The sequence below is a fragment of the Fopius arisanus genome, unplaced genomic scaffold (assembly GCF_000806365.1).
Source record: "Fopius arisanus strain USDA-PBARC FA_bdor unplaced genomic scaffold, ASM80636v1 scaffold00019, whole genome shotgun sequence".
In the NCBI taxonomy this organism is placed as follows: domain Eukaryota; kingdom Metazoa; phylum Arthropoda; class Insecta; order Hymenoptera; family Braconidae; genus Fopius; species Fopius arisanus.
In genome coordinates this window covers 1,158,603-1,183,288 of record NW_011887758.1, presented here as the reverse complement: position 1 = coordinate 1,183,288, position 24,686 = coordinate 1,158,603, and the positions used below count along the sequence as shown (strand labels likewise).

Sequence of the window (24,686 nt, the reverse complement as noted above, 5' to 3'; positions counted from 1 at the left end):
ACCCTTGCGAAAATCCCAAAATCCCGCGATAACAGGGAATAAGCGCGAATTATCGGGGGTGGAAAATCGTGATAAAACCCTTCGTTGATACCGGAACCCCTGGCAAGTGGTAAGACCGAGGATTTCTCCGGCCAACCGTCGGTATATTTTCATCCCCGGAATTTCTGTTTTATCGTATCTTGCGTTAAAGCTCTCCGGGTATTTACTGCACCCCGATAAATCTAAAATTAATCTAAAAAATCGTGAGTCCCAATTTTCCCTCTTCCAAAAATTCAAATCACCCGAAAAAAATCGCCTCATTAATATCATTATAATTAAAAAAATAAGTGACATGAATATTTCAAGTGGAAAGTGATAGAACAATCGATATCGCCTTCCTCCCTGAATTTTCCCCGATTTCCCCGAATCTGAGGGAGAAAATGAAATTTTTGTGAGAACCTTTTCTCCAGAGAAAATTCAGAGCTACAAAATAGTTCCAACAAAAAATTCTCTATCTCTTTTAGATTCCGAGTTATCGATGGAACAATCGATTGTTAGAAGAAACCGAATTATTATCGGTTTAATAATGAAAAAATGGTGCCCTCTCGTATAAATCCTAGCCCCAGGAAAAAAATCCGGCAAATTCCTGGCAAAACTGGAAACAGTGTAACCAGGAAATAGCGAAAAGTGGGAGTGATACCGGGGGGGGTGGTGAAAACGACAGTGGGTTTGTCGATAAAAACGACTGCCTGAATAGAGAAGAAAACGAGAGCCCCCGATAAGTCGGACTGCACACATATACTCAAAAAAAAAAAAAAAGAGAAGAAGAAATTTGTACATGTCCCCGTTGTAGAATCGATATGCTCCGAGTTAAATCCCACAAAGAGATCGGCCTCTTTACGTCATATTTATTCTGACAGCGAGTCCATGATGATAAACTGGAGGACAATTTTGATGAGATAAATGAAAGCCCCCACCAGGGTATCCTGAACGCACTGGCCACCCTGTTATCCCCGCAAAAGAGAACTAAAAAAAAAAGATGAAATAAAGAAACTAGATAAAAAAACGCGTTTCTCCCAACGGAGGCAAATCTCTTCTTTGGAATTCGCCCATGCGAAATAAGCCAACCGTTGTGAATACTAACGTGAATACGATGTGGATCGAGTCGCATCATACACACACGTGTTTCTATTGCAACGAACTTTAATACTAAAGTGTCGTATGTGCTACCAATATCTGTATGGATACTCCCGGCAAGTTGATTCGTTGGTGAGATTCATTTTATGTGCCTCGTGAGCACACACGCTTCGGTGGAGGTCCTTTTTTTTCAGAAACTGTTGCTATTGTTGGTGATTTGATTAAAAAAGTCTTCGGGATGGTTTCCACGGACTTGAAGAAGAATTACCAGACGGGGGCTCTTGTCAGAAATAATTATTTCGTTTCAAATTTTTTGTTTGAACTTTCATTTGATTGACACTCAATTTTTTGGATTAAATGGGAGATTAAATTTCTGGTGGCGCAGTTGAATTATTGAGAAATGCAATGGGAGTATATAAGGTGACTGGGCATGTAATGGTGAGCTCCAATGGGAGTGGGTGCTCGACAATGAGAACATTCTTCGTCTACAATAGCATTGACAATCGGCCACGAATTCACCTCCCGCATATCAATGAAAGTATTGCTTTGTCCGTAATACTCGCCGTTTTTTTTTCACCCGAGTTTTTTTTTAGTTTTTTTTTAGTTTTCACTCCATCGCGGTACATGTCCCTATTATACGGGTATAGTGTGGATTTTTCACGAGTGTACAAACCCGAAATTACTCATGATCTTATGAAAAATGTAATTCCCCGGAAAAGGTGGCGCGATTTTTTTTTTTCCCGTGCGGTTTTTTGGCGAAAAAAACAATTTCATACTGCGGATTCGTCAGTTCAATGATTCTGCATTCACCGGTACATTGTCGAAAGGGACAACTGCGTTATCGTAGACAAACCTGAAATCACTGACGGTATCATCACCCGGGATCCGATTATGAGGGTAATAAAAACCGTTGTTGGGTGGTTAATGCTGTTTATACCGCCCGTGAAACATTTTCCATTCAATTCTTCGCGATTTATTATTATGAGAATTCCGTATCGGTTTTACCCAGATATTTAATAAAAATATAATGAGCAAAAAAAAAAATGGGGGGAAAAGTTCGTCAGAACAAATTCGCAATGAATAATTACCGATTCCCAAGAGCTAATTATTTTTTAACAATTAATTTTGATGTATTTTTTTTTCTCTAGGTGTCAATGTGGATTTTTTAAATTGTTAATGGAGTTAATAATTACGGAATTGGTGGTAATGTGGGAGTGGGGGATCGGCTGTGGGTGTAGTTCAATAATAAATAATCAGAGTGGTAAACGACAGTGGGTAGTTGGGGACTGTCGGTTCTCTCTATTGTCCAGGTCCTGTTGATTTCCGGGGAAGACGACTTGCTGATTGTGTCATTGTTTCCTATCCCACTGTGATTCGCATAGAAACCGACAGTCTACAACAGTACGCAATACACTCTCGGTATTATACTCTCACTTGCCATGGCTCTCGGTTTTTGCATAAAATATTCTACAACTCGATTAATCGCTTCTCATTCACAGGAAATAATTCTCCTAAAAAATTCCACAACGCAAAATTTTTTTCGAGAGTTCAATTGAATCATATTGCCATTAATTAGATAATTGAAACAATTGTTTATTGGAATATATTGATAGTATTTATATCCGTGAATGATGAGTGATTGTGGGAGAAAAATATTCGGTACGAAATGAAAAAAAAAAATCAGAGCATGTGGATAAGATCATCATATTTCCTGTGGACACTCATATATAAGGAAAACTTATGCAAGACGTAAATTCAGACGTTCTCTCCTGAGTTTATCTTATCGGGTAGTCAGTTTACCAGTAACTGGAGTTTGGACACTATTTGAAAATTGAAAAATCGACCCGTCGCATTCTCGCCCTTTCGATCACTATCCAACGGATGTTCCGGCACGGGGCACCAGTGTCAGCCAATAGGCGAGAAAATAGGGTGGACGATTGGGTGGTTTAGTTGGATAATAAAAAAAAATTCAATTGTGAGAATTGTCCTTAATGCCATGAGACAATTGTTATTATTAATGGGACTTTTGCCAGTGGCACAGATAAGGAGGCGCTTTTGGCCCTGGAAGTTCTATTATGCTTCCTTTCATATTTTTCCTCTCTCTATTTTTTTCTCTCTTCCTTTTTCTTACTCCATTTTCCATCCAACTGTTATCTTAGCACGACGAAGGCGTGATTGCCTTTATGGGGGAAGAAAGGGTCTTTTGCCGGGACGATAATGTCGTTTTGTGCGCGCGGCGTGCAACCACGAGACGCCCCGACGCTTATCAGAAATAAAACTCAAAGGGGTCGAGCCTTTCTCAACTCTCAGCCACTGCCGAGTCAAGATGGCCATGTACAATGAAATAAAAAATTGAGATATTAATTACAAAATTCGGTGAAACGCCAATTGAATTTCAGTGAACTAGTTAAAATGCCGCGATTTTACCGATTTATCCGAGATAGTATTGATCATATATTGATATGGGGAAAAATCAGAGGAAAACCTGTTGAATTAATATTTTTATATTTGCATACACAATTTTACATAAAAAATGGAGTAACAAAACGTAATTCGACCTTTAAATAAAACTTAATGATTAACAAAACGTAACAAAGTAATGAGAGCTCCAGGTGATTGTTCGTACTTTATTATTAATTAAAGCTAGGTAATGTACATGGATTAATTGAAAGTACATTGAGGCTACAACATTTTTTTAAAAAGTCATTTACATGGACAACGTAAAGTATCAGTCGTGTTCGGTAATTGAGGAATTTATGACTAGTTATAGAATGGATTGAGTACTCGAGACTTATGATTACGGATTAATAATTTATCGTAGTATATACATGCAGATATGTATAATTCACGGAAGATTCGACAAAAATATTCCGACTTGATTACAATACGTCTATATTCTGATATCTTCATTCGTGGAAAAAAAAAATCCTCACGACATTCGGTTTTATCTCCTCCTCAAACTAATTAGCATTGACTACATTTCACTATCAAGACTCGACAGAACTCTATCAGTTCAAGTGATTAGAGTAATGAATTTTCAATAAAAATACAGCACCGTCAGTTGATCGATTCCTCTTCAATCCAACGTGAAGTTATTTTTCTCTGTGAATCCACCACTGAGACAAGAATTGGGAGAACATAATCATAAAAATCACCTCGAGAATTATCGCTCATCATCGATGACATCTACCTGCCCATTCAAACTACTGCTTGTAGCCGTGAAATTGACCGGACGGTTAATTGGCGATAGAATTGGCTCGACTCTCCACCAATCGGGTGGTGTTGTCCAGCAGTTTGAAACGAGGTTCCCCCGAAAATTGATATCTGGGAGAACCGGAAGTGGTCTTCAAATAACATGACTACGAGTCGCTGTTATTGTTGGTGAGCACGAGGAAGCTGGTGATGAGGATGATGACGTTAAACTCTGAACGGAGAATGAATTGTCGTGGGCGGTTGGTGTTGTATCTTTGCGTTCAGGTGTTGGAGAGATTGATGAATAGATTTTCTCCTGTCCTTTGGCTTTATCATTCTTCTCGACTGGTACAACGGATATCGATGGATAGATAGTCATTGTTTCACTGGTCTTATTGCGATAGTAGAAGTCATCGACATTTTCCGTGCGCCGTTCCTCGTCGAAGGAATTCCCAAAAGATTCGTTATCTGTTGGAATTTTGCTGAGATTCTGGGGGAGAAAAGACTGTCTCTTTATCGAATCCTTATTTAAGGATGGGCTAGGAGGTGATGGACAACTGCAGTTGCCCTGGACACAAGACGTTGGAGAGGCTGTCGTCAGCCGGGGCCACCCCGTCATCTGATGATGATTACTGTAAAACGAGCTGGATCCATAGATCGCCTGAAACGTCAGATCTGCTGCCAATTTTCCACCGTTCAAGCCATCTCCAAGTTTGTGCTGAATCGCTGGATACAGCGAGTACGGAAATGAAGGAAAGAACCTGGGGATCTTGAGATCGTCATGACTGAGAAGATGATGATGGGCCGGTGGTGCCAGTGATGGCGGCAAAAGGCCCCGGGATATCCCTCCCAGTGAATCATTATGCGGGGACAACAGTGGAGACAGACTGAATCCAAACTTGTTCTCCTTCTTCATCAACGACTTCGGCTTTCTCCGGGGACGATATTTGTAGTCCGGGTGTTCCTTCATGTGCAGTGTCCTGCGGCAAACAAGTCCTCAGTCTTAAATCATCAACTCAAAAAATCTCTCACTCTCAATAAATTCCAATCATTACTAATCAATTATTGTAGGAACATATTTTTATGTGGAGTGACAAGGAATATAACAATGGAAAACTCGAGCAGTGGTATAGAGAATTTGAATACCGAGAAGAGCATCATTGGGAATGGACAGGGTATAGGTAGCCGGGCGTGTACACTCTGGGGGTTGAGAGGGTCGCGCAAAATCCCCCGTAGCGGGGAGCAAATCCTTTTAAATCCACACAATTGCGACAATGGAGCTTTATTTGTTATCTCGAGGGCCACATTGTGAGTTGCCGTGAACGAACGGACAGATTACGTTAAGCCAGTGACAGCGCGGCTTCAACGGAACGCCCGGTTTTCTATACTATATCTCCATATAGATATATAATATACTGTTACAGACCAGGCTGTTCCAGCACCAACGACTTATCATCCTGCTTTTTATTTTTACGATCTCGCTCCACATAAAAATAGATTTCACATAATTCGGGGGGTGTGTAGGGGGTGTGGGTAGGTTGGTCCCTCTAAAAAGGAGAAACCACTATTATTTTTGTCTTTTTCTTTTATTGGGGTACTTGGGGAGGATTGTACTTTAATTTCTGGGGTTCAGCCTGAGCTCCAGGGGATGACTTACCTCAAACGTTTTGCCTCGTCGATGAATGGCCTCTTGTCAGTTTCACTCAGTAGCTTCCACTCGGCTCCCAATCGTTTCGATATCTCGGAATTGTGCATCTTGGGATTCTCCTGGGCCATCTTCCGTCGTTGACCTCTGGACCACACCATGAAGGCATTCATCGGTCGCTTAATGTGCTCGTTGTGAAGAGCTTTCGATGACATCTTGATGGAGTCAGTCTTCTGATTGAGTTTGTCTTGATGCTTTCTTGATCACCAATTACTTCACCTGGTGATTTCGTTGCACATGTCGAAGCACATCATCATGATCGATGATAAACACTGGATTTGGTGGATTAACACGTGTTCGGTGGTTCTTCTTCCTTTTCACATTCACTATTTCACAATTATCTCACCAATTAACGATAAATCGTTAATCAATCAACTCTTAATTCTGCTATTGACAGATTATTGTTGCACTGATTGTACCGAGAAACGGAGCAGACGTGGTGCTTCACTCGTTGACGTGACAAAGTGACAAAGTATGTAACACTGGTGGGTCGAATTGCGGTTGTCGTCTAGTGTGCGGTGCACACAGTGGTGGTTTTCAGGGGTTTGTCTCAGAGTGAGATGAAGAAAGATGGAAAAAAGGAGGGGGTGGAGAGGTGGATGATAAAAAAAAATGGGGAGGAGGGGGGATAAAAAACAAGCGTGGTGAGGAGCCGTGGGGTAAGTACTCCATGGGAAAGACCAACCAACCGGACTGCTCCGTTGGCTCCCACCACAAAACCTTCTCTACTATTGGCTCTTTACTCGACATGGCGTCCGCTATATTACGACTGCGAAGTAGTGTACTTGGTGCAACAGGTGGGAGGTTTATCGGTTAGGTGTGTTGGCATTGACAAACCCCACCACTGCCACTCGATAGCCCTTTCTAGACATTGCCACAGTCAAATTGTCGTGTTCTCTTCATTAATCCATTCAAAACTTTATCTCTCCATCATTTTTTTTTCATTTCATTCTAAATCTTTACGTCAACTTCTGATTGAAATTGTTCAGAATTAATTGTTATTGCAAAATTGAGAATATTAATCAACCGCAAAAATTCAAAAATCATTTATTTTTTTGTTACTTCAAATTAGAAAAAATTAATTTAAGTTCTGGGAAGAAAAAAAAAATTTTTCTCGTTATACAACCGAAATTAATGAAGTAGTGGTAATGATTTTTGATTATTGAGTGTAAAATTTGAATTTTTGGAAAATATGAGAGTTCATTTTGTGAGGGGGGAATAAAAAATGAAATATTTCAGAAGCAGAAGTACAGTGGAGATAAGATCGGGGAAAATTGATACGTTGGGAATCCACTCATTCCATTCTCAATTGAATTTTTTTTTTTCGCGCTTTGAATTTGATGATAGCAGGGGCGTGAATGTATCGTTGGGGATGGGATGCCACGCGACCACTGATTATACCATTCATCGGGTGAGTAGAACGAAAGAGAGGGGAAAAGGGTCATAAACGCCATCACCCATTCGCAAAATGCTTCCACTCTTCTCTTTTGAATACTCCAACTCGTCAATGTAATTTTCTTCTTCACGTGGGACTTGAATATTTCCTCGGGGTTTAAGTTGACGCAGCGCGTGTTATTTTGTTAATTTTTTTCTCATTCTCTGAGTATTAGTTTTTTTCAATCCGAGAAGATCGATGGGCAAAATAGAAAATTGTGTTATTCGAATCGTCTATTGGATTATGATTTTGTGATATATTCTGGGCACATGCTGGGGCTGTTGATGTATTCACCGGGTGTAGCACAACGGAACTGTATAAAATACTGGCATTCCATTTTACCTTCAACAGCAATAACTTATTGTTGCTGCGTATTCCTATTTTGATTTGACAGTTGCACGTGTAATGCGTTGGAGAAATTCAATGCGGGAGAAATTAGCTCAATGATTTGTGGGAAAGAACCGCAAACTCCCATGGACCGAAGAATAATCGCGATTGTTAATTGTAATAATAAAATTGTTTATTGTCGGATTGCGGACAATATTCCTAATTGATTTGTTTGTCAATTATAATTTTTCAAGACGGCCAAATACTCCATAACTACCCCAACAAATTCAATAACAAACTGAGACGAAGGGGGTGGAAAGGGGATGAGTAAAATGTCTCGACTCCTTACAACTTCGTTAAAGCGCAAAATTTCACGGTGAAAGAGATTAGTTTGCATAAATACCGACGCTCGCCGCATTTTTTATCCCTCATTACTGTTTCTTGAAAAGTTAATTCCATTACCAACAAGTCAACATTCACATCTGAACAAACTTTGAATTTTATTTTTACGTCTCTATTGAAACGTAAGGAGAATGTACTCATGATTTTTCGGTATGAATAACGCTTGATTCTTACACTCGGGGAGAAATATTTTCAGTAAATATCCAACTACTCTCGAGGACTTTGGGATTAATCGCCAATCGTGAATGGGAGAAAATAAAATTGTTCTATTTGCCGAGTGGATCTGGTAATCGAATTATCCGTCACTTTGTCATATTTTCTTTTCATTCGACAGAAGTACCCGAGAGGGGGATGATTTTCTCGAGTGTTACACATGCAGTTGTTACTATCCCAGAAATTCAGGTATTACCAATATAAAATTATAAATAAAACATAAATAATCCCCTAAAATAATATAAATCATTATTACCGCCCGAAATAAAAAATCGTCATGTGACTGAATTTCAGATTGAATAATCTCAATAAAATTCATAAATATAAAAAAATGTTTTGTTGTTCAAATAAATTTCAGGAACTTGTGATGGGGCGCGAGAAGGGGGTGAGGGGAATAATTTATCATTCGTTGAAAATAGAGTTTGGGATATGGCGCTGGGATGGATATTTCAATCGAGAGAAGGCCTTTTATACAGTGACTGGGCAAAACGTTTATAACCGTTGGATAGGTTGGTTGCCGTTGATATTTACGAGGCGACGAGGCATAAGTAACACTGTTTGTGGCAATTTCTTGTTTCCATTAGGTTCACCGGCCTGCGGGCTACAATCTCCTCCTATACTATCCCTCAGCGAAACCCTCAACCCCCTCACACCCCATCGCATTTAGTTGAAACCGTTGCGCAACTTTAACACAAGCAAACCCCTACATACACAACCTTAGATTCACTGAACAGAATCAAATGACGCGCATCACCGCCCACAATAACGCTTTACCCCCTTCGACCCCCCCCTTTTACCCCAACCCCCTATCAACCCCTTGTCAACATGCCGGTATCAAGCCGCTATTACGCTCATTTATTTTCCCTTTAATCTTTCATTTTTACGTGTGATTCTTCAGCCCGTGTTTGTTACCAATTTTTTTTTCACAGTGTGGAAGGTAAACAAGGGGGTGGGCGGATTAATTTTCCGACTTTTCAATCTGCTATTCTATTACTGACAATTTCTTGTAAATTCGATCAACCGACAGACCGTGACAGCCACATTGGCGGTAAATACGAGTAATCTATTTGACACTTGAGTTTAGTGATTATCATTATGGTTAGGGAAATTGATTTTTCGGGGATTTTGAGATTATGGATGTCGGGTGAATTTTTTTTTTTATTAATTATTAAATATTGAGAATTTTGGTATGACGGTTAGGGACAAAGAATGAAGGACAATTGGACATTGTCATCGAATTGTCGTTGTGAATTAGGTGAAAAGGGGATTCATGTAACAGAAGGGAGTAAGATTAATTAGGGCATTGTTCAGAGGGCCATTCAGGGCTCAACGTTTGCTATTATTCTACAATAACTCTATCACAGAGTGAATGCAGAGGGGATCGTACCCGTAATAAACACACTCAATTATCTCGGACAATTTCTGCAATTTTGGATTTTGGGGGTAAATACCGCGACTGATATTTTCCACTCGGTCATACGATTTGGCCAATAACTGTCGGAGTAAGGAGATCCATTGGAAAAAAGAATGAGTTCTGGGGAATCGATGTTCTCACGTGGGAGATCTTGGAGTAAAATAGATTGGAGGGAGAAAAATACAGGCGTCTTAGCTGATGCTTGATACTCGCAATATCGTAAATAAAGGTATATAAATAAAAATGGAAAGCCGTGGGCCATTATGAAAGTTGAAAAGTATGACGCATATGGCTGTTTGGAACTGATATCTCAAAGAGCCACACGCCTTCCACGTACAGACGTATATTTTCATTAAGTGCGCCAAATTTTGTCGTACAAATTACACCAGAAATTCGTCTCTAAGTCTCGATTTGAAAAAAAAAATAGAGAGTCAAAATGAGAAATTTTGGAATAAATTGAGATTAAAATATTTCTCGGTTGGAGACCTCTAAATCTCTAGATTACCCGCGATGGGATTGATCGTCTGTCTGATAAATAAACTATAAGAAGTTGATGACTAATCCATGCTTTGTTGTATTGTAGACTGAATCCTATACCCTGAGGTATACAAACAGCAATATCGACTGTTCTCCCTCGAGCTACTTCTTTTTTTATCAGAATAGAGTCTCATTCATGCCCCCTTTTCTTCCATTTTCATTGTCCCCAGGACATTGCGTGAGGTAAACATGTACTTTTCGCAAATGATAATAAAAACGTGACCTTGACTTACCCATCGCCAGATCTCTGGAACCCCGCGACAGCTAACCCTGAGAAAAAAAATTCTGATTGATTAATTGACTTCAATTCGATTTACTTTGGCATATGATTTTCTAGTAATTAATAAACGTACTTGGTGAGAGTAATTAGTATTATCAGTACATGATTCACTGATTTAACACACACACAGAGTAATATTGAATAAAATGACGCGACCGGTTCGACCGTTTGGCCGTTAATTTCTCGGTTGAACCGCGCGAATTTGTCCCTATCGAACATCTCGAATCGATCTCTCGATCCGTGGCGCCATTACATGCAGCAAACGGTGGCGTTGCAACATAATGTGTAAGTCCTTGTATCCTTCACCGCGAAACCTCCGAGGAAGTGGCTTGGGCCAAAGTTAAATTAAATCATTACGTTAGCATCTAATATTATAGTTTATCTAGCAAGACATTAGCGTGAGCCATGAAATATGCCTCCACTCAACAACTTAAAATCAAGATTCTTCAAGTTAACATTTTACCCCATCCCAGACCGGTGTCTTCGTGTACAGAGGCTCGTGCTGCTTCCTGCCAACTCGAGTATGAAAATATTAATTATCATTGGGATTATTAATACGAAAACTTTGGGGGGCTTTGAGATAAGCACAAGTGAAGGCTCATCTGGGCACAGATTGATATATTCGAGGTGCTGATTGTCTGGGAGGTTTATTTATTTAACCAAATTTGGTGGAATAATTGTCGGTTTATTTCTTGGCGTTAGAACGTCCGAGTAAATATCATTTGCGCGGGAAAACGAGGTGAGAACGAACCACTTTATCTCGGGACATTAATCGTCAGGATGTCTGATGAGGTTTCTGTCACCTCCCTTCGTCTACCCGGTTATCATATTTATATTTTTTATAAACAAGTTTATTATCCCCAAGTACAAATTCGTTGATATAGTCTAAGCTAGAGTGGCTTTCTGGATTTTTTCGAGATCCTCTGGGGCATTGTCTCCTGTGAGGAATCGATTGTATCTGAAAAAAAAAATTATTCGAAAATCCACAACAAAATTATCCAGACACTCTGAAAAACGATTTACAAATAATAATTGAGACGTACATCCGGGTGAATTTGTTAATCTCCTCGAGGGTCAGGGAGGGCTGAGTGTCCTGGATTGATCGAATCAGCATGTCCTGGGTGATCCTCACCCCCTGCAACTCCTGAAAAATAATTCGGGCTTTGTTGGCGACATAATGGGCAAAAATACCTCGAGTGCATTATAATAACGTATGAGATAAGGAATAAGCTCCTCGACAATCAGCCAGGCGTATCCTGTGATGAAGGGGGCCACGTAGGGGGGGAATGGGGTGAGCATTGCCCTGGCATGCGCTAATGAACCTGCCAACGGTATCCCCAGTTATATTGCATACCTACTTATCTAAGTACTAAGTAACTGAAGATAACTGCTCGTGATATCATCACAATCTGTTATTAATTTTCGAACGTACAGGCGGGAGGATTCTGTGATTTAATTAGATTTCACATTCTGTTGTTATCAATCCGAGTTCATCTCATTTTAACGATCTTAATAGGTTTTTGAGAAATATCTCTGAATGTACGGGAGATAGTGAATTTTTTGTCAATATCTTTTTTGTGGAATTCATTTCCCTCTGCAAAAACGTTTTTGACAAAAATTTCGGTATCTGGTTTAGATTGAGAGATATTTGTTGAATACTCCACGAGGGATTGTGTGAATTTGAATTATGGGCAAATTATCGAGTACTTGCAGTTGATTTTTTCAAGTGCTCCTCCACAGCATCTAACCGAGCCTGGGTTAGAATAGCCATGAGATCAGCCCCAGTAAATCCACTTGTCATTCTCGCTAGTGTCAGGAGGTCAAGATCTTTCACGTCGATGGCGTGACGTTTACACAGGGTATCAAGGATTGTCGCCCTTGTTTGCTCATCCGGAAGTGGACAGAGTAACGATTTATCAAGGCGACCGGGTCTCAGTAATGCCGGATCCAGCAGATCGGGCCTCGATGAGGCTGCTACAATAGCAACTCCTTCTCGACCCTCGACACCGTCGAATTGGGTCAGAAGTTGATTTACCACACGATCTGTTACACCAGTGGAGTCGTGTCCGCGTCTGTGATTAAATGGAAATTATAATTACACAAAGATTTCATTTTTTGTGAAAAAAAAAATTACCTCGGGGCTAAACTTTCGAATTCATCAAAAAATATAATGCAGGGCCTGATCCTCTGGGCCTTCTCGAAGACACTCCTCACAGCCTCTTCACTAGCTCCAATGTACTTGGACAGCAACTCTGGTCCCTTGATATTAATGAATTTCAATCCACATTCCTTGGCAATGGCACCAGCTAGCATTGTTTTTCCAGTTCCTGGCATTCCATACAATAAAATTCCATTTTGGTGTTTTACAGGTGCCTTCTGGAACAGCCCTGGGTACATCAGGGGCCACTGCAACAGCTGCCTGAGGGACTCCTTGACTTCCTCGAGACCCCCGATGTCTCCCCAGTTGTTTCCATCTCCAGTGAACAGAGACACCCCATACAGGGACAAAGGCTTGATCACATCGAGAGCCCTGGACAAATCCTCATCCTCCAGGACTGGAGACCTTCTTCGACGCTTCCAAGTAAGAAATACCGATTTCTCACAAAGTTCTGAAAGATCCTGGAACACCCACCCTTCGGTTTTCCCAGAGTAAAACTCAAAATTTATTTCACTCGAAATTTCCACTTTCCTTTGTAAATTGAACTCTAAAAATTCTGCTCTCTCCTCTCGTGAGAGTAAAGGAATATTTAAAATCGTTTGAAAAACGTGAACCCCTCGTGCAGGCCTCAGCCCAACCCCCAATTTATCTACTCTAGTGGTTGATGCAACCACAGAAATTAAGTGGCTGGACTGATAAATCGTTAGGAGACTGTTTAAATATTCTGAGATCCTCGTGGCATTCGTGGCATCCGGGGAATTCTCTTCGTCACTAGGAAAACTCGTAATACTCTCTAAATTATCAAGGAAGAGTACTGAGGGCTGGTAGTACACGCAGTCGTGTATCGTAGAGGTGAAAAATTTTGAGACTGCGTCCACTTTTTTACCCTTCAATTTTTTGCAGTCGACGATAATCGTGTGCATGAAGTTCGGGGGGCTCCGAAGCTTGTGCTGGAGGAAATTTAGAAAAGTCGTTTTGCCTGTTCCAATATCCCCACAAATTAATATATTCTCGAGGGGGAAGGGGTATCTTTGGGGGCTCAGGCCCATTTGCAGGACTTGCACTGAGTCCTCTAGAATTTTTGTTAATGGAGAGACGTAAACATCTTCGCTTCTGAAATCGTTGACTTGGGGAATTTCTTGGGCCTCTTCGAGGTTCCCCTCCTCAATTATCTCGATTTTTATCGCCTTCAGTGTTTCCTCGTTCAGAAGAACGTGGGGAACGTCTTCTGGGTGAAGTTTCACTCTGCATTTTCCCTTTTCTAATGAAACTCTCATGTTTTGGGATATTACCAAGTCATTTTTGATAGAATTCACACGTACGTAATTTTTAAATTGATTTTCTCCGGTTTCTCTATCGAAATTCGGAGGGCAGAGCAGTTGTAGAGACGTTATTGTGTTATCTGTGATATTTAGGGGCTTGATGTGAATTTTTGAACCCAATCGCAGATTTGAATCTCTCGCTAAATCCTCTGAGATCCAGATATTCTTCTCATCAACATTTGTTCCAATGAATTGTTTGTTAAACAATTCTTCGACTCGTGAGAGACTCACGATGATCTCTGGATCTCTATTAATTCTTTGATCATTGGGAGTAAAAATTAAATTGGTGCTTTGTTTATCTTGGAAGATCTTCTCAATTCTCCCATAGACCATCGAAAAATTATCCCTATCAGGAAAAAATTCTCTCAATTGGTTGGAGCATACGAAAATATTGTGAGGAGATGTTATTTGAGTCTCTAGAACTCCCTCATTAATTCTGTATTTTTTCTCAACCGAGACCAGACAAACACGGAATATCTTCGGGAGGTCCTGGTGCCTCCAGCTCTTCAGAAAAACCTCGCAATCTGACTCGTTTTCTCTGTAACGTGAATGCGTCGTAATTTCTTTTGGAATAGCATCACCAGGAGTTTTATCCTCCGTTGCATCCTGAACGTGAACTTCCGTGTAATTCTCGAGTTTTCCGTACAGAAATGGGGGGGAGATTGACTCTGAAAATGAGATAATAATTTTCTTTTCGTTGAGGGAAAATTTGCTGAAGAGAAAAAGTCGTTTGGAACGTCTGCATAGCGCAAGGACTCTTTCCCTCCCACGGAAATTCTCCTCTCCATTCTCTCCCACCCACCGCCCTTTATCGATCTCTTCAATAAAGGCCGACGGCTGTTTTATAACACTGGGGTAACTTCGTCAGATATGGACCGAAACTCCAATTTATTTCCATCTTTATTGGGGGATAACGGAATTTTTTTCAAGAACAAATTCGATTTAATGATTTTTTCTCTGATACGAGAGTTATTAATTATATTGTTATCACTTTGTAATTTTTCGTGCGAAGGACAAAATCTGAGGATTTTTTTTAATTAATAGAAGAGATTTTCGGAGGATAAATTCTGGGGTCAGTGTCAGTGGGATAAAATAATCTAATTAATTATGGGAATTAATATTTAATGGCTTACCAATTAACAGAGCGACATTCAGGTATTTCGAGAGCCAGATGACGATTGGTTGGTTTGGAGATGCGATATTTATTTGATGGAGTAGAGTTGATTGAATTTTTTCGACTTGTAGGTTCTGGGTACATTAATAAAGACAGTTGGAATAATAATGATTGATTGACATTTCATTCATTATTATCGATACATCTTTCCTCATAATTTTAACTCACCACAATCTGCCAGTCTTCAGAGTTGAAAGGTCGTACAGTGATTGTTGTGAGTGCAGGGGGATCAGGAATATAAGAAACATTAACTTCTGCACCTTCTTTTATATTCAAATATTTCCCAAATGTTGCACTTATGCACAGAAAATCAGTCGGACTCGATTGAGATTGGGATGCAGAGAGGTAAAAGTCTTTCTCCTCGTATGACAGTTTTATCACCCCCTGGGCAATCTATTTTTTAAGGATTTCCACTATTATTATTTTTTTATTTATCGAATTGCAGTGTATTTACCTGAGACGATAGTCTGTGGTACCAGGCACTCGGTAAAATCACGAAACAATTTTTCACTGGCACATATTTAACAGAAAATTTTTCGTTTTGCATTTTTTTGGAGTATTCATTAATTTTCACTCAAAAAACCGGAAAAATTGGGGTTTAATCGAGTTTTGTGTGGAGATTGTACTCATTCTAACCTCCATTCATAATTTTTTATGCTTTTATCAATTAATTAGGCCCTCCGAATCTCTTTCTTGAGATTTTCTATATTTAAAATAAATTAATAAAGTCCAGTGATCGTGTAACATAAGGAAATAAAAGCTCATCACATTTTCACTTCGAATTGTGGTGATGAGTGTTGACATCTGAACCGGGGGCAAACTCCAGTGCCCTTGAAATCAGCTGTTGCAGCAATTAAAGAGGGAAAAAATTAAAAACCCATAAAAAACGGGCTTTTAAACAATAATTTATTCCATAAAAAATTGAAATAGAAGAATATACAATGGAATAATGAATTGTTTATCGCTTAAAAATATAAAAGAGAATTAACACGAGTAAAATCGTAATCACATAAATAATTTTCTTTATCATCACAGCACTGGCTCCCTGTACACTCCTGATTATCTGATTATTCATTACAAATACGACTTTACTTTCCTCGATAAGCTGTTCTTTGGTCAGTTCATCGAGACCCTCTGCTAATTCATTCATCTTCCTTCGGAAATTCTCTTTCAATTTGTAAATCGAACTCTCCCCAAAATCCGTTACGTGATTTCCCTCCAGTTTGTGCGTGGATTTGAAGGGAGACAATTTCTGAATGAGTTGTCTCTTCTTTCTGAGGATTATTCCACCACTCAAAAGGCCCATGTAGAGGTGGTAGACGTAGGCCAACAGAAGAATCGGTTTTGTGCATTCTAATTCTTTTAAGTGGTTCAAATACTGAACAACACTTTCTCTGGAATAAAAATTGAAATCGGGTTGTCGACTCTCTTTAATCTCGAGATTAACTTTCTGTTGGATGAATCGAAATTTAAATAATAAATCGAATGGGCATTTTAACTGTGGAATTCACCTGGGTGTGTAATTTTTACTCCACTCACTGCCAAGATAAAAATTCAAATCCTCCTCGAAGGCTTTAGTTCTCTCCATGTCCTGAGGTATTATATTATCAATTTCGTGTTTCTTCGTTACTCCAGGCATAGCCTTCTCCAGATACTTGAATATTTCGTAGAACACCAGGAGTCCATCTGCCCAGACTTTATCGTCCTGCAGACCTGAGGTTTATAAAATTATCAGTACCAGGAATTTAATCAACTTTTATACCTAAAAATTAATTGAACCCACCGAATGCCAATTTAGCATTCACCAGAGCGTCACTCACAGCATGAATTTCCCTAGTTGCTGCTCTCATTTGTTTGCAAAAGGTGTCACCCTTGGATTCTCCCATATTTCCAATTTTACTCAAATTTATTTTTTATTAAAAATCGTAGAGACGTTCAATTTTCATTGAGAAACAACATACGTAGAATAAAATAATCACAAAGATAGAGACGTGGCTCCATCTGCCCCAGAGTACCAAAGTCACAGATATATCTTGAAAAATTTATTTCTGCTTGTTCACATAATATTTCAACATATAAACAAAAATTAAAAAAAAAGAGTATCAGGAACGGCACTGAGATCACATTCTTAATACCTAAACCAAATGGCGTTTTATCATCAATATCACATGTCAAGTATCATAAATCATAGAATTCCAAATAGTTGGACATAAAAAATTATTCGTGAAATTAAATACAATTTAGCACCGCTTGTTTGTCGAATGTGAAGTCCATCCAAACTCTCGGTTGTAATTGGTAAATGTCACAGGGCTCTTGAGAATTCAAGTGCATTTTTCTCACTGCATCTGTCAGCAGTGTGTGCATATTTTTTTCTTTCTTGTCGGTTTCAAACCGAGATTTACGTTGATTCTGTTTGACAAATGTCTGAGACTCAATCCTCGGACTGTCAGTCAATTGTTTAGCGAGGACTGATGGGGATTTAGTGCTCCTATCGTCACCAGGCTCACCGAATAAATTTCGTTTTATCGCTCCTTTTGGATTTTTGTCAGTACTTTTTGAGAGATTTTTCGTTGCGGCACGTCGATAACCCATTGGAGATGTGTTTGATTGTCGCTCGTTCTTTATTTCGGTGCAGCCATTCTGCATCCATAAAAATATATAAATTCTTTTTAAAACCGTGGTAAAACGGCATTTTTCCTAAAATCCATTTCACAAACCTGTGATTGAAGTCCTTGACGTCTGTTTCTCACTCCACTTTCAGCATCCCCGAGTGATTTACGTCTATGTCTTTTGGCAGTAGTTGACAATTGCTTGGCCTTCTGCTGTTTTTCCAAAACCCACCGTTTCATTCGCCTAAAGTCCCGAGAATAATTAAAAATCAAAATTTCCCTCCATCAATTGTATAATCAATTTACTCATTCAAATATTCACCTGACGAAAGGTACAACCATGAAAAAGGCGTTTGGTCCCACTCCCATCTTGACCTTGGGGGTCATATCTTTGGGATTGTTGGGTAAATCCATGAGGGAGAACCACTCGACACTCTTGATCTCCTTCCTCGTTCTGGGCTGGAATTTGGTTTCCTTCTGGACTCCAGTAATTATGTACAATCTCACGAGTCGATCGTTGATCGTCGACTCGATGTATTCGTTCTTGTCGATTAATTTAGAAATATCGAAGCCAGTCTCCTCCAGGACCTCTCGAACCGCGCAGTGACTCGGGTCCTCGTCTTCGTTGACTTTCCCCTTGGGAAAACCCCAGCTATTTCTCGCCCAGTAGTTCTGCACCAGGAGGACCTTCGTCATGTCCTCATTCAGGACAATTGCCCCAAAGGTCGGCACACTCTGCTTGTACTCTCTCCACTGATCTAGAACTGAATCTATTCTCGATAGGTTTGGCTGGAGGAAAGGAATGTGCTTGAAGATGTGAGTTGCAAATTCCTTCATTCCACATGACTGAAGATTCCGGGGATTTTCTTCGGTGCAGTAGAAATCGATGTAGAACCAGTGGGCTAATTCTATTTGGAAACAAATTCTCACCAAGTCTTTGCGACCTTCTTCTGGGACATTTATAATAAATCGACTGGAATGATAAATATTTATCTGTTTTTTAAATTCATAATTCAGCAACGAAATAGTTAATTGGAAAAATAGTATTTTGAAAAATGCCACCAAATTTACTGGAGCAAACTAACCTGCTGAGATCATCGAGAATGTCCAGTGGAATTGCGTGTTGTGACATTTTCCTCGTTCAATTGTTCTCTCTGTTTTTACAAGTATTTAGAAATTGTTTTCTAGTAATTTTCGGCAATCCTCTGTCGTTTATTACGAAATAATGACGTAAAAAGCATCTGAGAGGGTGAAACTGCGTCACTGGGTCAAAAAGAAAAACAATTGACGATGATTTTGGCGTCCTCGCCCTCTGGGGGATGTTCGAGAAAATTTTCGGTGCACTATAGTGTCTCCCCCTCTTCAACCCTTTCAGTCTCGACGTCCAATGAACGTTCGATATTGCTATCGAGTACAGTCGATACAAGCGTAGAAATTATTGTCTTCTTCAAATAAATCACCGGGAAAAGCAGAAATCGGTATTTCGGTCTTTAGTTGGAGGTAAATCGTTTTTCGATGGGTCTCTTGAGGGTTTCTACTCCAGAGGAGCTGTTTGTTAACCCTTTTTCACCGGTTTTTGGGCGATTTACGTTTTTGTATCGACCAGACTGTACACAATTCCTCAGATCTTCTGTGGATTGTAGCACAGAAATTGACAATGCTCAACGCCCATTTTTCATTGTTACAATGAAACAATTTATCCGAAATTGGTGATTAATTTGTGAATGAGGACAGTGGATATATCAGAAGGTGTATGTGGGTAGAAAAATAATTCAGGAAAGTGGTGGACTGTTATGAGTTGTGAAATTCGGTGAAAAGACAGTGGACAAAAGATTTCCACGGACTGTACAGCTGATGGACTTTTATTGACTGATGGGAACGTGATAAATATTCAATTTTTGTGAGTTATTTTTGAGATTATTCTTTAAAAATATGAATTTAAGATTTAATACATACGCCTGTGATTCCGTGATTTCTGCGTTTTGTGATTCGTGACATGACAATTGTGGGGGGAGGGTTCAAATAAATAAATTCTCGGATTGCAAGTGATGAGTTAGTGATCCTGTAGAAGAGGAAATTGTGAAGATGGGAAAGACTAGAGGAGTTCATGAGACAACTCCAGAGTTGAGAAATCGAATGGTAGGAATGTATGAGGCTGGACTAGGGCTGCGTGAGATCGCAGCAGCAATTAACTGTTCAGTAAGTTTTCTGTTTAATTTAAATGATTTTATATATTCAAGGAGCTCGAAAATTCGACTTATGCCACTTATTTCAGCAAAGAACAGTGAAACGCTGGTTGAACCGCTTCGACAAGGAAGGCACAGTGGAGACTAGAGAGCGATGCGGTAGAAAACGAGCGACAACAAGCGAACAGGACGATGCAATCGTTCGTTTAGCAACCCAGACACCAATAACAGCAGCAAAAGCAGTGTTACCAGCCCTGGGGCTCAACTGCTCAGTCGACACAATCAGAGAACGCCTGCACAAGGCAGGAATTCACAACTGGAGTCCCTCGAGAAAGCACATCCAGAGGATTCCTCTGGGAGAGGCTGAGGGTGCAGCCCTGCAACAGGCAGTTTGGCGACCCACTGGCACCCAATTAGGGAAGAAGAAAAGCCTGAAGACCCCATCGAGAGCTAAAACGAGCCCCCCAAAGGTCAAGAGGAAAAAATCGGTGAAGAAATCCCCACCGAAGGAGACTACCACCTGTGAAACACCTGAGAAGCAGCTGGAGGTGGTCCCGCAGATACCTTTCAATCCTCCAACTGTTCTCCACTGTAATGATCTTCCTCCTCTTCCCCATCAACAACTCATGGATAGTCAGAATCAATTTCACCCACAGGCTGTCCCCAATCAACAGATGTATCACCCAGAAATGAATATATCTCAGAATTGGCCTCTTGATCTAGTTCAATCCACTCAGAATCCGAGTGAGTACCTCCAGAATCCTGGAAATCTTCCCCCACCGACTTCCTCGCACCTCCAGGAGCTCTACCCTCAGAACAATCAGATTCACCATCAGTTGGAGCCCCAGATGAGTCTGGACCAACACAGCAAGCCAGTGAATATCTCTGAGGGCTCTTCCAGTTCAAATTCTTCGACTGAGCCTCAAACGGTTGATGTCGCCTTAGAAGACACTGTAATGGCGCCACCAGCAGGTCCTGGGGAAATTTCTGCAGAGGATCAGGCTGAAATGAATGCCGAGAAGAGGAAGAAGGGAGGAAAAGCGAAGGGTACTCTGGAGACATCAGTGGAGCTGAGGAACAGGATGATTGGTATGTCCCAGGCTGGATTATCAACTCTGTCAATAGCTCTAGCCATCAACAGGTCTGAGAGGACTGTCAAGAGGTGGCTGGAGCGCTGGAAGAAAGAGGGAAATGTCCAGACAAAGGAGAGAAAGGGTAGAAGGAGAATCACAACGAAGGAGCAGGACGATGCCATCATCGCAATGGCAACCCAAAATCCTCTGACAGCTGCCAAACATGTGGCTCCAGCTCTGGGGCTCAACTGCTCGGTTGATACGATCAGGGAGAGGCTTCACAAAGCTGGAATTCACAGCTGGAAATTAGGGAAAAAACAGGGCGAGGGCAATGCTGTTCACACTGTTCATTTGTGGCAGCCCAGTGGCAACAGGCCCAACAGGCCCAGGATTCTGAGAAAAAGTACCAGTAAAAAGTCAGTGGGGAAGAAGGGGGTAAGCAGGAGGGCCCCTGCCAAGAGAAAAATGAGAAAGGATGAGGGAAAAAGTGTTGATGTCAGGAGTGAAGAGGGGACTAGGGCTGTGGAGAGTATTCAGGCTCCTCCAGAAGTTCCTGGAATTGAGCAGGAACCCATGCAATTCCATGACGAGGGAATCAGCCCTTACAACCCGAATTCTAATGTACTACAGCCTGTCAGTGTTCTCACTCCTTTGACACCCAGCACTTCTCAACAAATCCATGTGACACCTGTCATGAGGCCTGATTGTCGCATGGCGACGCAAGTGCCTGCAGGATATTCCTCCTGTATGGTAGGAAATGGCGGTCACATGGAACAACCGGATCCCCTCAATTATGAACCGTACATGTGGAATTTTTAAGGGCCCACTGAATTCACTGATAGAAATTCAATTTGAGGAACAAGTTCTTTAATTATTTGAGAGTTGTTGAGTTAGAGGAAATTGAAATTCAGTTTGTTGTTGGTTTTTTCAATGTCCCAATGTTTGGTTTTCGTTATTATTGATATGCAACAAAATTGAGGGAAGTGAGACTTCCATTGTGTTATCATTTTGTTGTTTAATTTCTCAGTTTAACAGTTTATTTAACTGGATATTGAATAATGGTGGGAAAATTTTATTCAAGACTATGTGATTTTTTTTTCAAGTTGTTAATTAATTTCTGATTGATTTCTACCAGTGCTATTTCACGTTCCAATATAAACTCTCATTTTTAATTAAACATTTTCACTCGATCTCACGAGCACATCTGCATTATTCCAGTTCAATAAGCTAGCTTTAGATTGAAAAATGCAATCATTTATCATAAGTCCAAGTGATACTTTATACGTAAATAAAAGACTATTACTTTAAAAAGTTGTATTCACTGTATTATTTCGACTACGAGTACAAAATAATTAGGTGAGCTCCCAAATCTGGGCGACATTGTTGAGCACCTGATCAGGGGAATTCTTATGGAACATGAAGAATCCCTGAATCTGGGCGGGACTCACGTTTTTGTTAAAACTCATTACACCCTCTGCAAATTGTTTCGCTAGGGCCTGAGGATTCGTACCCTCTGGGCCTCGGTAAAACCTGAGGAACATTTGCTCCAGCTGAATTGCACTGCACCAGCCTAAAAAATTAACTGATTAATTATCACAGGAAAACGAAGTAGAAATCGTGATTCAAAATTTTTTAATCATCTCTAATTACCGATGTATTCTTTAACATCGACTCTTCCTGGTCTCACCAGGGCGGGGTCCAATCTCTCTAAATAGTTCGTTGTCATGAATAAAATTCGAGCTTCAGTGGAGGCAACTCCATCGAGACAATTTAATAATCCACTGAATGTGACTCGGTTGAGTCCATCGAATGCAGCTTTCACTAGAAAAGTAACGAAACCCAAAGAAAATCATGATAAATCATTGAAAATTATCACAAAGAGACGAACAGCAATTGAATTTCCGTACTTTCTTTGGTTTCTTCTCGACTACTGAAGGCAGCATCAACATCCTCAAGTAATATAATCGTCTGCTGTGGAGCAACAGCTAGAAGATGATTTAACCGATCATCAGTGAGTCCTCTTTCCGATAAATTCAGAACGCAAATACCTCGTTCTAATTCTGCAGCTAAAGCTGTGATGAACGAGGATTTTCCACAGCCCGGAGGGCCATGGAGAAGATACCCACGTCTATAAGGAATACCTGAAAATAAATATAGGTCATTCTCTCTCGTTTCTCTTCCAGTAGACGAGAATTACCTCGATCACTGTACCACCCAGGATTCTCAATGAATTCCCTGCAATCCTTGACGATTCTCTCTGCAATTCCCTGATCCAAAACCACTGATTCAATCGGTCTCTTTTTCCTCGGATGTCCAAATTGCCTCCACTCGCTTCCCATCGCTGTGTACATTATCGTCTTGCCCTCGTGTTCTTTCAGAGCCATTTGTCGGGCTGAAGAAAAATTCAAGAGAAGGAAATACAAATAATTTCAGAATTATTGGCTAGGGACTGTGGTAGATACCTTCTTCAAGAATGTCGAAATAAATACTCCTATCATTCCCAAAAGCAGTCAGGACGACAGTCTCCCAGGGAATTCCCATGTGGAGGTCGAGTGTCTGCTGCTCTCTGGTCCTCTCAACTCTTATCCAGTTGCCTTTATATCTTTTTCAATTAGTAATGGTTTTCTTCTATTAAAAACAGAGTGATTGAACTCTCAAAAAACCTAGAAAAATTTCCAATACCTGAAGAAGTGAGTTCCAATGCTTGGGATGAATTCGTATTTCGTGTTGACACTTCCAGTGTCTTTTAACTCAAAACTAGTTTCCACGGACAAGTGCTGGGTTTTTTTAGCACCTTTGTGCGTTATCCATTGTAAAAGCCATTGATAACTTTTATCCCTGCACGGTACCTCGAGGGTTATCATATAATGACGCCTAGAAAATTAATTAATTCATCAAATCCCAGAAGACGAGATCGGCAAAAGGTGAAAAATATTTCAAATTCCACTTATTCCATTGTTGTGGGTCTGAACTCTGTTAATTTATCTTCTCTGTCTTTTTAATTTATTCACTAATGAAATTGTTGGACAATCCAACCAAAAAATAATTCACCTAAACAAAACCATAGCAAATTGACTGCTTTTCCGAAGTACAGCAGCTCCAACCCCCAGTCCAGCCAGTCCAAAACCAGCCCCAAAATACGGATTATCCGTCAATGTTTGAAAATATTCCACAATCGTCATTTTCACTCCACAATAATCAAAAACAATTCTCGTAACCTCCACCACTTCCATCCCACGTGGTACACCGCCACCAGCAGCCGATAATCCGGAAAATACAGTAACCGACTTAAAACTAATAATTCAGTATCGACGGTGTCACTTATTTCAAGGTAAACACCAGTGTTTGAATAACGATACCGTATCAAATACAAATAGACTCAACCCAAACATACCTCGGTGTTTCCAAACAAAACATTCCATTCGCAAAATCAAAACAGTATCGATTGAACTGTCGAACGGTTCGCGTGTGTAAATTGTAGTGGCTAATTTTAACGTGTAAAATTATATTTTTGGGACTTTTAAATAAATGGAGCGAGGGGGC

At 40.2% G+C, this 24,686-nt stretch overlaps 7 protein-coding genes across 9 annotated transcripts in view; 2 read left to right on the top strand and 5 right to left on the bottom strand.

Annotated features, from left to right (window-relative positions):
- Positions 1–3,694: 3,694 nt before the first annotated feature.
- On the bottom strand, positions 3,695–6,168 carry LOC105264174 (transcription factor SOX-14-like). Its single transcript, XM_011300859.1, has 2 exons — positions 5,966–6,168; positions 3,695–5,288 (listed from the first exon to the last, which is right to left on the bottom strand). The coding sequence occupies exons 1-2, from the start codon at positions 6,166–6,168 to the stop codon at positions 4,463–4,465; spliced, it is 1,029 nt and encodes a 342-aa protein (XP_011299161.1). The 3' UTR covers positions 3,695–4,462.
- Positions 6,169–11,352: 5,184 nt separating this feature from the next.
- Positions 11,353–16,105, bottom strand: Pex1 (peroxin 1). Its single transcript, XM_011300842.1, has 7 exons — positions 15,730–16,105; positions 15,444–15,668; positions 15,235–15,349; positions 12,756–14,769; positions 12,333–12,693; positions 11,665–11,765; positions 11,353–11,579 (listed from the first exon to the last, which is right to left on the bottom strand). Exons 1-7 carry the CDS (start codon positions 15,820–15,822, stop codon positions 11,507–11,509), a joined length of 2,982 nt encoding a protein of 993 aa, XP_011299144.1. The 5' UTR covers positions 15,823–16,105; the 3' UTR covers positions 11,353–11,506.
- Positions 13,148–24,686, top strand: part of ush (Zinc finger protein ush) — an 81,106-nt gene continuing 69,567 nt past the window's right edge. The window contains exon 1 of one of the 2 annotated variants that reach the window (XM_011300855.1): positions 13,148–13,202. The gene's annotated coding sequence lies outside the window, so the exon portion shown is untranslated. Of the gene's footprint in view, positions 13,203–15,541; positions 15,621–24,686 lie in introns of those variants that run through there. The other variant, XM_011300854.1, reaches the window with a different exon arrangement.
- On the bottom strand, positions 16,200–17,237 carry Ho (Heme oxygenase). The gene is made up of 3 exons (XM_011300843.1): positions 17,059–17,237; positions 16,787–16,988; positions 16,200–16,669 (listed from the first exon to the last, which is right to left on the bottom strand). The coding sequence occupies exons 1-3, from the start codon at positions 17,159–17,161 to the stop codon at positions 16,234–16,236; spliced, it is 741 nt and encodes a 246-aa protein (XP_011299145.1). The 5' UTR covers positions 17,162–17,237; the 3' UTR covers positions 16,200–16,233.
- DCP2 (decapping protein 2) lies at positions 17,305–19,168 on the bottom strand. Of its 2 annotated transcripts, none has more exons than XM_011300846.1 (4): positions 18,970–19,168; positions 18,207–18,877; positions 17,993–18,128; positions 17,305–17,915 (listed from the first exon to the last, which is right to left on the bottom strand). In XM_011300846.1, exons 2-4 carry the CDS (start codon positions 18,719–18,721, stop codon positions 17,505–17,507), a joined length of 1,062 nt encoding a protein of 353 aa, XP_011299148.1. In that variant the 5' UTR covers positions 18,722–18,877; positions 18,970–19,168; the 3' UTR covers positions 17,305–17,504. The 2 variants fall into 2 exon arrangements, with proteins under 2 accessions (XP_011299148.1, XP_011299146.1); XM_011300844.1 differs by having other exon boundaries at positions 18,207–18,857.
- On the top strand, positions 19,278–22,349 carry LOC105264169 (uncharacterized). The gene is made up of 2 exons (XM_011300847.1): positions 19,278–20,083; positions 20,160–22,349. The coding sequence occupies exons 1-2, from the start codon at positions 19,970–19,972 to the stop codon at positions 21,960–21,962; spliced, it is 1,917 nt and encodes a 638-aa protein (XP_011299149.1). The 5' UTR covers positions 19,278–19,969; the 3' UTR covers positions 21,963–22,349.
- On the bottom strand, positions 22,447–24,386 carry Bcs1 (Bcs1 chaperone). The gene is made up of 7 exons (XM_011300848.1): positions 24,195–24,386; positions 23,826–24,017; positions 23,606–23,745; positions 23,341–23,535; positions 23,051–23,284; positions 22,794–22,964; positions 22,447–22,713 (listed from the first exon to the last, which is right to left on the bottom strand). The coding sequence occupies exons 1-7, from the start codon at positions 24,374–24,376 to the stop codon at positions 22,496–22,498; spliced, it is 1,332 nt and encodes a 443-aa protein (XP_011299150.1). The 5' UTR covers positions 24,377–24,386; the 3' UTR covers positions 22,447–22,495.

Coding starts and splice junctions, on each gene's coding strand:
- Ho (XM_011300843.1), bottom strand. CDS start 17,161: ATGGGAGAATCCAAGGGTGACACCTTTTGCAAACAAATGAGAGCAGCA. Junction 16,989..17,058: donor GAATGCTAAATTGGCATTCG/GTGGGTTCAATT, acceptor TATAAACCTCAG/GTCTGCAGGACGATAAAGTC. Junction 16,670..16,786: donor AGTAAAAATTACACACCCAG/GTGAATTCCACA, acceptor TTTTTATTCCAG/AGAAAGTGTTGTTCAGTATT.
- Bcs1 (XM_011300848.1), bottom strand. CDS start 24,376: ATGGAAGTGGTGGAGGTTACGAGAATTGTTTTTGATTATTGTGGAGTG. Junction 23,285..23,340: donor TGGGTGGTACAGTGATCGAG/GTAATTCTCGTC, acceptor ATTTATTTTCAG/GTATTCCTTATAGACGTGGG. Junction 22,714..22,793: donor CGATGTTAAAGAATACATCG/GTAATTAGAGAT, acceptor TTAATTTTTTAG/GCTGGTGCAGTGCAATTCAG.
- LOC105264169 (XM_011300847.1), top strand. CDS start 19,970: ATGGGAAAGACTAGAGGAGTTCATGAGACAACTCCAGAGTTGAGAAAT. Junction 20,084..20,159: donor CAGCAGCAATTAACTGTTCA/GTAAGTTTTCTG, acceptor CACTTATTTCAG/CAAAGAACAGTGAAACGCTG.
- DCP2 (XM_011300844.1), bottom strand. CDS start 19,016: ATGTCACAACACGCAATTCCACTGGACATTCTCGATGATCTCAGCAG. Junction 18,858..18,969: donor ATTCTCGATGATCTCAGCAG/GTTAGTTTGCTC, acceptor TTATCATTCCAG/TCGATTTATTATAAATGTCC. Junction 18,129..18,206: donor ATGGTTGTACCTTTCGTCAG/GTGAATATTTGA, acceptor TCGGGACTTTAG/GCGAATGAAACGGTGGGTTT.
- Pex1 (XM_011300842.1), bottom strand. CDS start 15,822: ATGCAAAACGAAAAATTTTCTGTTAAATATGTGCCAGTGAAAAATTGT. Junction 12,694..12,755: donor TTCGAAAGTTTAGCCCCGAG/GTAATTTTTTTT, acceptor ATTTAATCACAG/ACGCGGACACGACTCCACTG. Junction 11,580..11,664: donor ATTAACAAATTCACCCGGAT/GTACGTCTCAAT, acceptor TTTTTTTTTCAG/ATACAATCGATTCCTCACAG.
- LOC105264174 (XM_011300859.1), bottom strand. CDS start 6,168: ATGTCATCGAAAGCTCTTCACAACGAGCACATTAAGCGACCGATGAAT. Junction 5,289..5,965: donor GACGAGGCAAAACGTTTGAG/GTAAGTCATCCC, acceptor TGTTTGCCGCAG/GACACTGCACATGAAGGAAC.